We start from the raw sequence: 13,061 nt of genomic DNA, 5'->3' as shown, positions 1-13,061 counted from the left end.
TTCCTGTTGACCACCCATACAGTGCTGGGTTGGTGTTAACTGTTTGAATTTCAATTTTATTTTATTTTATTATTATTATTTTTTTTTATTATATATTTTTATTAATTTTTATTTATTTTACCTCTCATTTAGTAAACCAGGTGGTGGCTTCCTTAGAGTGCCGTTGGCAATTCATAGACTGAGTTTTGGGGGGGAATTCCCTGTCACTTTTTTAAAATAAACAATCAGAATGCCAAAAACCTTCAGGGTATTTGCTGACATTTGCTAGATTGTCACAGTATCACTCTTTAAGGCAGATTCATGGATTGAAGTCTGATGGACACTGTGAGACCTGAAGAGGTCACATAACTGACACATTGATTTTGTGATGGAGTCATTGCCAAAAGGGATGAACAGGGTGATGGTGCTGATTAGGTTAGATGGCACAGGAGCCTGGTGGGAAAGGTAAATTAATTTTTACTAAATAAGGATATTCATTTCTAAAGACCCTGATTCCAAAATTGTTAATGCCAATGGCACTTACTTAAGCACCCCCAGTAGATGAGGCCATTGGTGGAGTAAGCGTCTGTAAGGCAGGAACTCCTGTTGGGTGGAAAGTGATCACTCAGACCTGTAACAGATATAGTGTGATGGGTCCAGATCATTTCGTCTATGGAGGTTAAAAATGTATAACATCCCCTCAAAAGGCTGAACTGTGAATTGCCTATCTGGTAATGCCTAAGGAAACCAGGGTAGTCCAGGCTGCTTGGATTGCACTGCAAGTCCCCGAAGACGGTTAGGGAGGCATCCCATCAGTAACGACCAAATGATTTCTGCATGGTCTTATCCAAGAAACAGCAGCTGTACTTAGAAGTTTCTGGTATGTTTCACCTGTGTCTTGTTCCTTCCTCTCTTCACAGTGTGTGCTATCAGCGGGTTCCATGGTACCCCACGGTGCTAACCTTCATCCTGTCTGCTTTGTGGCATGGTGTCTACCCTGGATACTATTTTACCTTCTTAACTGGAATTCTTGTCACATTAGCAGCTAGAGCGGTAAGTGTGCTTTAGGCCTAGGGTCTTTCCCCTTAGTAATCTGATGCCTGCATGTTTGTTATCTGTTGGGTCCTAGTAGGGGTTGGGGGTGGGATGTGAAGGTGGGAGTGATGTTTTGAAAAATCAAACAATATGCAAGAGTCTTCCCATTAGAGAAATACTTCAATATGTAGGAACCTCTGGAGTCATTACAAAAATGGTTAACCATTGTATGTTCGTAGTTTGTGAAACAAAAGGAATTTTAGGGACAATGTTTAGTACCCTAAGAGATGAAAACATTTTTAATTGTTAAAGTCTGTGAACAGTCTACTAATTACAGATGATGATGATTATTAATTAATGTAGGCACCATAGGACTTCAATTTGCTTATACTTTGCTTAATTTCTCATTTCATTGCCCTGAGCCTAGAAATAACTCACAGAGTCTCTTGAGCAGTCAATGAAATAGCGGCCATGGGAAGTGAGTCTGTTGGAGGTTAACCTCATGTGTTCACACACCCAACGCAGTTAGCTTAGTTTGTGTTTATGACTTTTGTAAATTTGGTTCTCTAGGATTTTTCAGGAGCCTGTAGTTTCTCTAGATTGTTCTGCAATTTGCTTGTTGTAGAGCAGGATAATAAAGAATAAAACTCTCCTCCAAGAAGGAGACGAACATGCATAGAAGTAATTGCGATTCAGTGCTTTCATTGCCAAATACAGGAGTTTTGTATTTAATTTTGTTTTAATCTTTGATTGTGATTGTGGTCTTCCTTATTTCTGATGCCAAGAGTTTTTATTGACGTTGGTTGAGCCATATTTTGGATGTGAACTCAGGAGCCCCCACGTAGCTATCCACTCACCCTTTAATTCATTTATCCTGTGAAGATTTCAGGAGCCCTACTGTGTGCTAGTCAGTGTTCTAGGCGCTGGGATACCACAGTGAACAAGACAAGAGTCCCTCCCCTGAGGATCTCTTGTTTTAGTTAGACACAGGTGTGCTGGAATATATATAGATATATGTATATATATGAACAAAGTGGATTACTGTTCATGCTGGCTAGGATACTTTTGAAATTAAGTGCATATTGTACATATTTGTACATAGAAAACAGGGGAGACATTTTCTTCTCTCCTGTTCATGTAACTATTTAGATTATAAAAGAAAACTAAAGAACAAGTGGTCAGGCCAAATTAAGAAATAAAACTTAGAATTCTGTTTGCTAACATATCCAGAGTATTATTCCCTCAGGTGTCTTTTACTCTATGGTTTCAACTGGCATAAAGGCTCAGATCTGTGTAGAGCTTTTCTTTTGGATGGCCTGGAAACACTATTCGCAAACGAATTAGGTAGCGGATAGAGAGGAGAGAGTTGATAGAACAGTGTTTTTATTTTGTCTAGAAGGAGATTGAACTCAACAGTCATAAAGTGTCCTCGGGCCCTAGAAATGACCCAGTAAAATCTCATAGCTGATGTGCAACATTGCTTGATGGGTGGACCCCGGTCTCTGTCCTGAGGAACTTAGGGCTGAGAGGCAGCCTTGGGCACTGATGCATCTTCTGCTTTGGGGCTGACCTGCCTATCACCTAGCCATTGCTTTCAGCTCTGCCTTTGACCTGAATCTGGAAACTGAGGGTCTCTCTAGAGGCAGGTCTAGTCACATGTGCCAAAAGATCTACAAAGGAGTATATCCTTCGACCTAGCAATTTCCATTTCAAAGAATTGTCTCTTTACCTAAGTCTCAGTTTATTTATCTGTAGAACGGGAATCATGATGCTAACATAATAGGCTTGATGAGAGAATCAACCAGAGATGAGCCATGCAAATCATTAGCACAGGCTTGGCACAGAGTAAGCACTCAGCAAATGGTAGCTGCTTGTATTAGTAGTAATAATAATATTATTTGTGTTATCATTACCTGAAGGAAGTAAATAGGAAACAGGGCAGAGATTTATTTACAAGGATATGCATCACATAATTGTTTATAATAGCAAAATGGGATGGGCAGACAAGCTAACTTTTCCAAAATTAACTTAAAATTATATTGGAGATTAATATTTACTGGCATGGAAAAAAGTGCATGATATATTACTAAATGAAAAAATGAGCTAGAAATTATATTGGTGTCATTAAGAATATTAACATGGATACATATGAATAGAAAAAGCTTGGATGGCTCTGTGCCAAGTTTTTAAGTGATGCTTTCCTTTGGGAGGTGTTAAAAAAGAAAGAAATTTTTTTTTTGTTTGCTTAGTTGTTTGACCATTTTTCTACAGTGAACACGTATTATTATTATTATTATTATTATTATTATTTTAATAAGAAAAATTGGCCAGGCACAGTGGCTCATTCCTGTAATCCCAGCACTTTGGGAGGCCGAGGCAGAAGGATTGCTTGACCCCAGGAGTTTGAGACCAGCCTAGGCAGCAAAGTGAGACCCACATCTCTACAAAAATTTTTTAAAACTTAGCTGGGCGTGGTGGCATGTGCCTTTAGTCTCAGCTACTTGGGAGGCTGAGGTGGGAAGATCACTTGAGCCCAGGAGTTTGAAGCTGCAGTGAGCTATGATTGCATCGTTGCACTTCAGCCTGGGTGACAGAGCAAGAGTCTTATTTAAAAAAAAAAAAAAGAGTCCTGGGTCTGGCACGGTGGCTCACACCTGTAATCCCAGCACTTTGGGCGGCCAAGGTGGGCAAATCACAAGGTCAGGCATTCGAGACCAGCCTGGCCAACATGGCGAAACCCCATCTCTACTAAAAATACAAAAAATTAGCAGGGCATAGAGGCAGGTGCCTGTAATCCCAGCTACTTGGGAGGCTGAGGCAGGAGAATCACTTGAACCCAGGAGGCGGAGCTTGCAGTGAGCTGAGATTGCGCCACTGCACTCCAGCCTGGGCGACAGAGCGAGACTCCATCTCAAAAAAAAAAAAAAAAAAAAAAAGTCCTGATGGTATTTGTAGTCGAAAATACAACTCAGATGTTGGTTATCTTCTGTAGCCCATGTTCCTGTGGCATACTATCTGCATGCACAGAGTAAAAGTTGTTATTTGTTTTTCACCCCCTCCTCACTACTGTTGCCTGTGTTGGCCTGCAGGTCAGGAACAACTACAGACATTACTTCCTTTCTTCAAGAGCTCTCAAGGCTGTGTATGATGCAGGCACCTGGGCCGTCACTCAGCTGGCTGTCTCTTACACGGTAGCACCCTTTGTGATGTTGGCAGTTGAACCGACCATCAGCTTATACAAGTAAGTTTCCGTTGTTTTCAGTTGCCATCTCGTAAACGACTCTATTTTCACTGTGTTTGACTTAGGAGGCAGTAAATTGAATGAAGCAGTCCTAAACACTTCTAACTGGGGCTTCAGTGTGGGAAGTGTCCATAGAAGCTTTAAGAGGAAGTGGCTGTCCTGGAGACACCAATGTACAAATTCCAATACATACGAGCACTGTTGACAGGAATCCCTTAAGCCATTCAGAATGTCATTCAGGGACCCCCTCATGGCAGTATATTTTGAAGGGATGGACCCTGAGTAAAAACTCAGAGGGTAAATTTGCTGCCCTTAGCTCTTTCTCCTGGGGGGTAGGCTGTACTGGGGACTATGACGTGTTCTGAGAGCAGGACAGAAATGGAGGCAGGAGCGGGGGGTGTGGCTGAGGCTGTCATTGCCTGATCGAGTGGTGTGCAGAAGGACTCCCTGGTAAGGCTGATGGGGGATTTATGCTGCCAGTTGCACGTGTTGGAGGGGTATATGTGGAATTGAGGCTGGAGGAGGAGGAGGCTCGCACCACAGACCAACCTTTATAGTCAAACACCTGTGCTCCAGGTGAACTGCAAACCTCTAATTGCTGACTTTTATTCTTTCACAGTTATGTGTAATGAATTGTATTTCTCCACTGTTGTGAAGTGGTTGAGCACATGCTCTTGTGAACTGATTGTGTGTGATCTTTGACAAGTTGTTAACCTCTTTTACCTGTGTTTTCTCAACTGGAAAATGAGGCTGAGAAGAAAATTCACCTCAGAGCACCGTCTTTAGTACTGAGTGTTAGAATTAATGAGGTAAATGTGCAGAGGGCTCTGGCCAGTATCTGGCATATAGTCTGTACTCAATAAATGCTACCTTGTATTATTTAATGAGTTGCACAGGCTTTTCTAGGTTAACTTTGGAACCTCGTATCATTTTTTAAATAGTTACTTAGAAATAAACAGTGCAAACACACCTTCTTCCTAAGTTGGGAATTCCCTATAGCCGATGGAGGAGGGGTCATGAATGGATTGAAGAATTTTTTACTACTCAATATGTGTATCAGTGTCTATAAGTGGGATGATTTTTTTGAGGCTATAGAAAGAGAAGGTTGAGGGAACCATATAACACTCATCAATGAAGTCCATGCTGTTACAATATATGCTTTTATACTAGGAGTTAGGTGATAAGAAGTTACGTCAATATAACATGGAAGCTGTACTGGTTTATACCCAAATTTTTCTATGCAAAGGGGTGCCAGAAGAGTGGGAAGAGAATTATAAGCTTCAGCCAAAAAGAAGCCCTCAGTTCAGCTGCTAGAGAGGTAGGAGTCATTTCAGTCCTAGATGAGAAACCCAACATGTGTGGCCATTGAGCATTGGAAATGCAGCTAGTTGCACAGAGAAACCGAAGTTTCAATTTTATTGAATTTTAATTAATTAGACTTTTAACAGCCACGTGTTGCCAGCGGTTATTCCAGATTGATTACACCTCAAACAGGAGCCCCGTTCACTGGGGCTCCCTCCTCAGACAGGCGCATCCCCAAGCTGGCATTCTGACTGCTTCTGCCTCCTTGTGCCCACCTAGGGCAGCCCCACATGCTTCCAGCTCCAATTTCATTCCCATTTGTCAGTGCCCTCAAGCCAACATTTGCCCTTTTGTCCTCTACATTTTTAACATGCCCAGAAGCAGCCTTTGGCACCATTGAGCTGTCTACAGGGGCTGTCCAAATTGTCTCCTTTAAAGCTCTGTTTTTGTTACAGAGTCCTCCTAGGTTTTGAATTATCTATTTCTAACATGATTTTTTTTTTCCTGTAAGCCCTGGTATTCTAAGCCCCTGATATTGCCTCATACAAGATTTTTAAGGAATATATTGATCATATTATAGCAGAAGTGCCTGTATTCCACTCAGTATCACGTAATACCTGTAGTGTGCTAGGCATTGTGCTAGAATCTGGAGCTAGAATGGAAAGCAAAATATAGAAATCATTTCTGCTCTCACTGGGGTGACAGCTTGATGGAAAAGACAGGGAGTAATTGACACATGTATAAATACATGCTGAGATCATACTCTGAGTGAATGGTATAGAGTTTTAAGAGAGTATGTAACAGGAATCTGCCTCAGCCTAGGCACTGGGGGCATCTTTTTGAGCTCAGTCCTGGAGGTTGTGCAGTGAGAGTGAAGCAGGCTCAGTATGTGTGAGCGCGGTGGGCGAGGAGGGCATTGTGGGCCATGCTCCAGACTTGGAAACAGCCTGGAAAAGCCCCGTCATGTAGCCCCCCATAGTGTAGCACGAAGCTCCGAGCACTGAAGACCAGAGAAACGTGAATGTGGGCAGAACATAGAATCCAAGGTGGAGGGAGGTGAGCCGAGGAGAGCGGCGGGGTAGGTATCAGTGTCCCTGTTTATCACATGAGGAAGTGGAGGCTCAAGAGAGGGTGAGTAACAAAATTTACACAGCAAAACAAAATTTACACTGAGTTTCAGACTCAGTGTTCCCTTAATAGCAATATCAGTAGTGGAGTTACTAAAAAGTTCTTTAGGAGAAGTTATTTTGGATGCAAACTACTGCTTGGGGATCACAATAAGTGATTTGCTAGTGATAATATTGTGTTTAACCAACTAAAGCATAACAACTAGGTGTAGGCAGGAACTCAAGGGGCAGAATTAAATTATCAAGTAGCTTTTCACTTCTTTTTAAAATCACCCCAGAATATTTTTTTAAAAACACCTTTGTTTAGGATGAAACAGGAGTTGACATTTTTTGGGTCAAGTAGGCCTATTTTAGATGATCCAACCTAGGATATTTTCTGGTTTCTAGTTATTTATTGAATTTAAGTTTCCTGTCTAGATCAGCTCTGTCCAATAGAAGTTTCTATGATGGTCGGGCGCGGTGGCTCATGCCTGTAATCCCAGCACTTTGGGAGGCCGAGGCAAGTGGATCATGATGTCAGGAGTTTGAGACCAGCCTGGCCAGCATGGTGAAACCCTGTCTGTACTAATTATACAAAAAATTAGCTGGGCATGGTGGCATGTGCCTGTAGTCCCAGCTACTCAGGAGGCTGAGGCAGGAGAATTGCTTGAACCCAGCAGGTAGAGATTGCAGTGAGCTGAGATCACGCCATTGCACTCCAGCTTGAGTGACAGAGCGAGACTCCATCTCAAAAAAAAAAAGGAGTTTCTATGATGACGGAAATGATCTACATCTGTGCCATCTGAGATGCTGGCCACCCAACATGTGTGGCCCTTGAGGATTTGAAATGCACCTAGTGGGACAGAGGAACTGAATTTTCAATTTTATTGAATTTTAATTAATTAGAATTTTAACAGCCACATATTGCCAGTGGCTATTCCAGATTGATTACACCTCAAACAGTGTTTTCATAATCTTTTAAGAAAATCCCAGAATCTGGCGAAGAAATAAAATTGCATAGCTTTTTAGTGAAGGCAGGCCTGGTTGTGTTCCAGATCTGTTCCTCCCCTTGGGCTAAATTCAGTAGCTAGCAGTAAACCACAGTTGTATGCAAACCCTTTTCTCAGTAGATCCTCATTGCTTAACATTGAAATTTCACTTGTACTTCGTTGTTAGTTGTAGTCAGTGTTCAGTCTAGAGTGGCTTCAGATCTCAGCCTTAGAGTGCTCAGTCTAACTTAAGTTGTAAATGAGCCCAAGTGAATACTTAAATATATTATGAAAGAACCTTTCTATGAAATTATTTTGAAAAGCAAATTCACATACATCATTTTGTCTTGAATTGGATAACTCTTTCTTAAATTCAGTGGGTAATAACGTTAGAATTTGTTTTTCTATTTGTTTTTTGAGTTGGGGTCTCCTCCGTTGCCGAGGCTGGACTGCAGTGGCGCAATTGTGATCTCAGCTTGCCCCAGCCTCTGCCTCCTGGTTCAGGTGATCCTCCCACCTCAGCCTCCCACCTCAGCCTCCCAAGTAGCTGGGATTACAGGCACGTGCGACTGCACCCGCCTAATTTTTTTATTTTTGTAGAGATGGGGTTTTGCCATGTTGCCCAGGCTGGTCTCAAACTCTTGGACTCAAGCAATCTACCCACCTTGGCCTCCCAAAGTGCTGGGATTACAGGCCTGAGCCACTGCACCTGGCCAGAACGTTAGAATTTGCGTAGAAACTTTCGTAGATGGCAAACTCCTTGAGAGCAGGAACCCTGCCTAATTCATCTTTATATCTGAGTCCTTAGGTCAGTGCCTGACATGATCAATAAATGTTAGTTTAGTCTTTCCATAATAGATGAAATGTTCCTTAAAATTGTAGAGAAATATGAAATGTCAGAAGAGGTTACTAAATCTTACTAGGTGTTTTCCACTTGATGTTCAAAGTAGCTGGATTTTACCTAATGTAATTGTTCCAGTGTAGATTTGGCCACATAGGAAAGATTAAGGCAAAGCTCAAGAACAAAGTATGACATATTTTGGATGTGCATATTTTGAAAGCTGGAGTTACCTATGGCTAGGGTGTGCCTATGAGAATCCCAGTCTATACCTGTTAAATCACCGTGTTTATCTGTGGAGCGCTTTTTCCACGCTCAATAATGTCTTGGTTTAGACAGTAGATTAGATGGTCACTTGCTGTTGCTGCTTACCCCTTCCCTGGTTAAACAGCTGTTAATCATGTTCTTGTCTTGTTTCCATTCCCACATGGGAAGGGGTGGAGGCTGATGCCTTTTTGTAGATCCAGTTTTTTGTTTTGCATATCCTAAGCAGTAAATGCATATTGAAAGGATAAATGAATGCATGTATGTTTGCTTCTGTTCGAGCTCTTCACTATTCTATAAATATTGTCAGGGAGGCATTCCTCCTGCTAAAGGATGGGGAAGTTTAGGGGCATATGTGAGTTATCTGATTCTAATGTGCCTGACCTTGTAATCACAGAAGTTGGGGAATGATGCATAAATCAATTGTGCTTTCCTCCCTCCCAACATTATTTTCCTTTATTCTTCAAAAAGCATTAGGGAAAGTATAAGTTGAACCTTTCCAAATGGATCCAGAACAGTTGTGCCAATGCAGCTGTTTCTAATTACTTGCAGGTATTGATATGCCCAGTATTTATTGGATATCTACATTGTGCATACTGCTGAATACTACACTTTGCAATAGAAGTCCACAAACGTCAAAAGTAAAACTTGTTTTTTTTATTAGTTTAGATGACAGTTATTTTTAGGGTTATGGACTGGATTTTCAGAATTGGTATTCTTCTGGCTCATAAGACACAAAAGAAGAACCTTTTATACTTCAGTAGAGCAATGGGTTAAAGTGTTAGCTGCGTTGTGTTTAAGGAATAGAATACAGTCATACGTTGCTTACCAACAGGGATATGTTCTGAGAAATGCATCATTAGGCAATTTCATTGTTGTTTGAACATCATAGAGTGTACTTGCACAAACTAGATAGTATAGTCTACTATATACTGAGGCTATATGGGATAGCCTACTGCTCATAGGCTGCAAACCGGTACAGTATGTTACTGTACTGAATACTGTAGGCAATTTGAACACAATGATAAGTATTTGTGTATCTAAACATAGAGAAGGTACAGTAAAAATCTGGCAAAGATAAAAAAGGATACACCTGTATTACCATGAATGGAGCTTGCAGGCCTGGAAGTTGCTCTGGGTGAGTCAGTGAGTGAGTGGTGAGTGAATGTGAAGGCCTAGGATATTACTGTGCACTACTGTAGACTTCAGAAACACCATACACTTAGTCTGTACTAAATTTATTAAGAAAATTTTCCTCAATAATAAATTAACCTTAGCTTACTGTAACTTTTTTTACTTTATAAACTTTAAACGTTTTAAAAACGGACTCTTTCATAATAAAACACTTTGGTTAAAACAAACATGGTGGCCGGGCATGGTGGCTCATGCCTGCAATCCCAGCAGTTTGGGAGGCCGAGGTGGGCGCATCACCTGAGACTGGGAGTTCGAGACCAGCCTGACCAACATGGAGAAACCTTGTCTCTACTAAGAGTACAAAATTGGCTGAGCGTGGTGGCGCATGTAGTCCCAGCGACTTGGGAGGCTGAGGCAGGAGAATCGCTTGAACCCAGGAGTTGGAGGTTGCGGTGAGCCGAGATCACACCATTGCACTCCAACCTGGGCAACAAGAGTGAAACTCCATCTCAACAACAAACAAACAAACAAACAAACAAAAAACCAAAACAACAACAACAAAAACATGGTACAGGTATACAAACATTTTTCTTTATATTTTTTGTAAGCTTTTTTCTATTTTGTTTTTTTACTTTTGAAACCTTTTTTGTTAAAAATTAAGACACAAACACCCATCAGCCTAGGCTACACAAGATCAGGATCATCAATATCACTGTCTTCCACCTCCACATCTTGTTCCATTGTGGGAGGTCTTCAGAGGCAATAACATGCATGGAGCTGTCATCTCCTGTGATAACAGTGCCTCTGGAATCCCTCCTGAAGGACCTGCCTGAGGCTGTTTTACAGTTAACTTTTTTTCTTAATAGGTAGAAGGAGTATACGCCAAAATAACAATGGGAAAGTATAGTATTGTAAATATATAAACCAGTTACATAATCATTCATTGTCATTATCAAGTACTGTGTATTGTATGTAATAGTATGTGCTGGTCTTTTATTCAACTGGCAGCATAGTATTGTTTACTCCAGCATTAACAAAAACATGTGAACAATGCATTACACTATGACATTATGATGGCTAGGTGATAGGAATTTTTCAGTTCTATTATAATCTTATGGGGCCATCATCATTAATGTGGTCCATCATTGGCTGAAATGTCATTAAGTGTCATATGACAGTATTGGGTTTGAATTTGGTCTTGGGAGTCCTTAGACTTTGAATATTGGGGGTGTCTGGCTGTCGTGGGGTTAATTCTCTTGGTTGGCCTGTTATGTCAATGGGACGGTACCGTGTGTATCCACAGATGAGCCAGTTGGTTTGCCCTGCCCAGTTTTGTGGTTTCAGTCTATCTGTGACCCGCTCACCTACCAAAGGGAGTTATCTGTGGAGCAGATTGAGGGAAGCCTGAGTGTAGACAGGCCTCCTACTGCCAAAAGCGGTGCTCTCACTTGTCATACTGTAGGTGATATAATTAGGTGATGTTTCCCATCTACATCCTTATTTGAAATATAATTTTTGTATATTTTTATTCCCAGGTCCATGTACTTTTATTTGCACATCATAAGTCTCCTGATAATACTATTTCTGCCAATGAAACCACAAGCTCATACGCAAAGGCGGCCTCAGACTCTGAACTCTATTAATAAGAGAAAAACAGATTGATACCTCCAAGAGAAGCGGAACAAGCAAAACTGCAGAACGTTCGAAAGATGAGATGACAAGGCTTCAAGGGCTCCTCCGGTGGTTTAGAGGCAATGTTTACATGCATCTTTATTTTGCTCTTTTTTAAAGTGCAGGGAGTATTTTTATAAAGCCTTTTTGTACAGATTAATCGGCCATGTCCAGGTTATTGTTTTTGATATTTTATAGGACATTTGAGTGGTGTGGCGGTGTGTAGAGAATGTGCCAGAGCTGCAGAGACAGTCCATTCTGGGCTGCTGGCTTTTTGCCCTTCCTGCATGATTTCCAGCTACTGTGACCTGGATGCTGGGAACCCAGGCATCGGCTCCAAAAATTAGAAGGCAAGTGCTGAGAAGACTTGTCACAGGTTTCTCAAATCAGAATATACTTAGATATAGTGGTTCCCTGGGAAGCCCCAGACCCTTTGACTTGTGACATTACTGGTTTGCAGACATAATAACTACACTCAGAGGACCATGGAGGCAGAGGGATCATGGTTTCAGGGCACTGAAAACTCTACGAGCCAAGAGGACTAGTGCATGGACTGAAAGTCAGACATGCCCTCAAATAGGCTGCATTTTCTTTCCAGGAATGTAACCTTTCCCCTTTTTCTTCTGACCTGAGCCAAGATTGGAAATCAGAAAGTCTCCTGTACATGGAGCTGAAGAGGGGCTGCTGTTTTCCGAATGTTTTCCATTTCACAGGCGCCACCTGCTTGCCCGGGGTTGGTCTTGAGAAGACACCCAAATGTTCATGCCTCAGAAAGGCAGCTGAATGCCTTTTAGGAAATTTTTTTAAAGTAATTTGAAGTTATATAGAAGTTTGGTAAGAAGAAGCAGTTGTTTCTCTCTTTTCTCCCTCATTTCATGGAGGTGTTAATGATCATGGCTGGCCGTGATGTACACATGGGCTGATTTTCATTTTTTCAGTTTCATAGCTGAGAAATTCAGCTTTGTTTTAGTTGAATCATCATATTGGAAAGCAGACATTGAAAGTTTTCTTTTCTATCTTTGTTATGAATGTGCTATGGCCCCTTTTGGAGACTTCTATTGGGTAATATTCTATGTGAGAGAAGGAAACTTGGTATTAAATGTTGTGGAAATAATAATGATGATAATAATAAAGTATATGCTGCAATGGTGTACTGCCAATCAGATTGCTTGGGAGAAGAAAATTTATTCAAATCCAATGATAAAAAATTAGTTTCTTATTGAATAAACAGTATGTTCCCATATAAAGGAAATGTTTCTGATGGGAATAATTGCTTTTTGTCTGTGTCAATAGAGACTTGATGTTCAGAAGCCTGTGTGTGTGTGTGTGTGTGTGTGTGTGTTTTAACAAATGTACACCAACTTAAGGTTTTACTGTATATTTCAGGCCCTTGGGTGTCTTGTGTTTTGGTATAATTTCCGATCTTTATTCCCAAATTTGCAGGTAAGATTTTACCCCCTTTCACAGATGAGGGTACTGAGAATCAGAGAGACATTTGCCAA

General features: G+C 41.1%; 1 protein-coding gene across 1 annotated transcript in view; it reads left to right on the top strand.

Moving 5' to 3' along the window:
- Window positions 1-12,806, top strand: part of MBOAT1 (membrane bound O-acyltransferase domain containing 1) — a 111,586-nt gene extending 98,780 nt beyond the window's left edge. The window contains exons 11-13 of the mRNA XM_003823186.5: window positions 900-1,032; window positions 4,104-4,255; window positions 11,424-12,806. Of these exons, the coding sequence (XP_003823234.1) occupies window positions 900-1,032; window positions 4,104-4,255; window positions 11,424-11,550 (412 nt within the window). The 3' untranslated portion in view covers window positions 11,551-12,806. The remainder of the gene's footprint in view (window positions 1-899; window positions 1,033-4,103; window positions 4,256-11,423) is intronic.
- The last annotated feature ends 255 nt before the right edge of the window (window positions 12,807-13,061 follow it).

The sequence above is a fragment of the Pan paniscus genome, chromosome 5, assembly GCF_029289425.2.
Source record: "Pan paniscus chromosome 5, NHGRI_mPanPan1-v2.0_pri, whole genome shotgun sequence".
Lineage (NCBI taxonomy): Eukaryota > Metazoa > Chordata > Mammalia > Primates > Hominidae > Pan > Pan paniscus.
The sequence above is the reverse complement of the archived record's forward strand: the minus strand, read 5'-3'. Positions and strand labels throughout refer to the sequence as shown.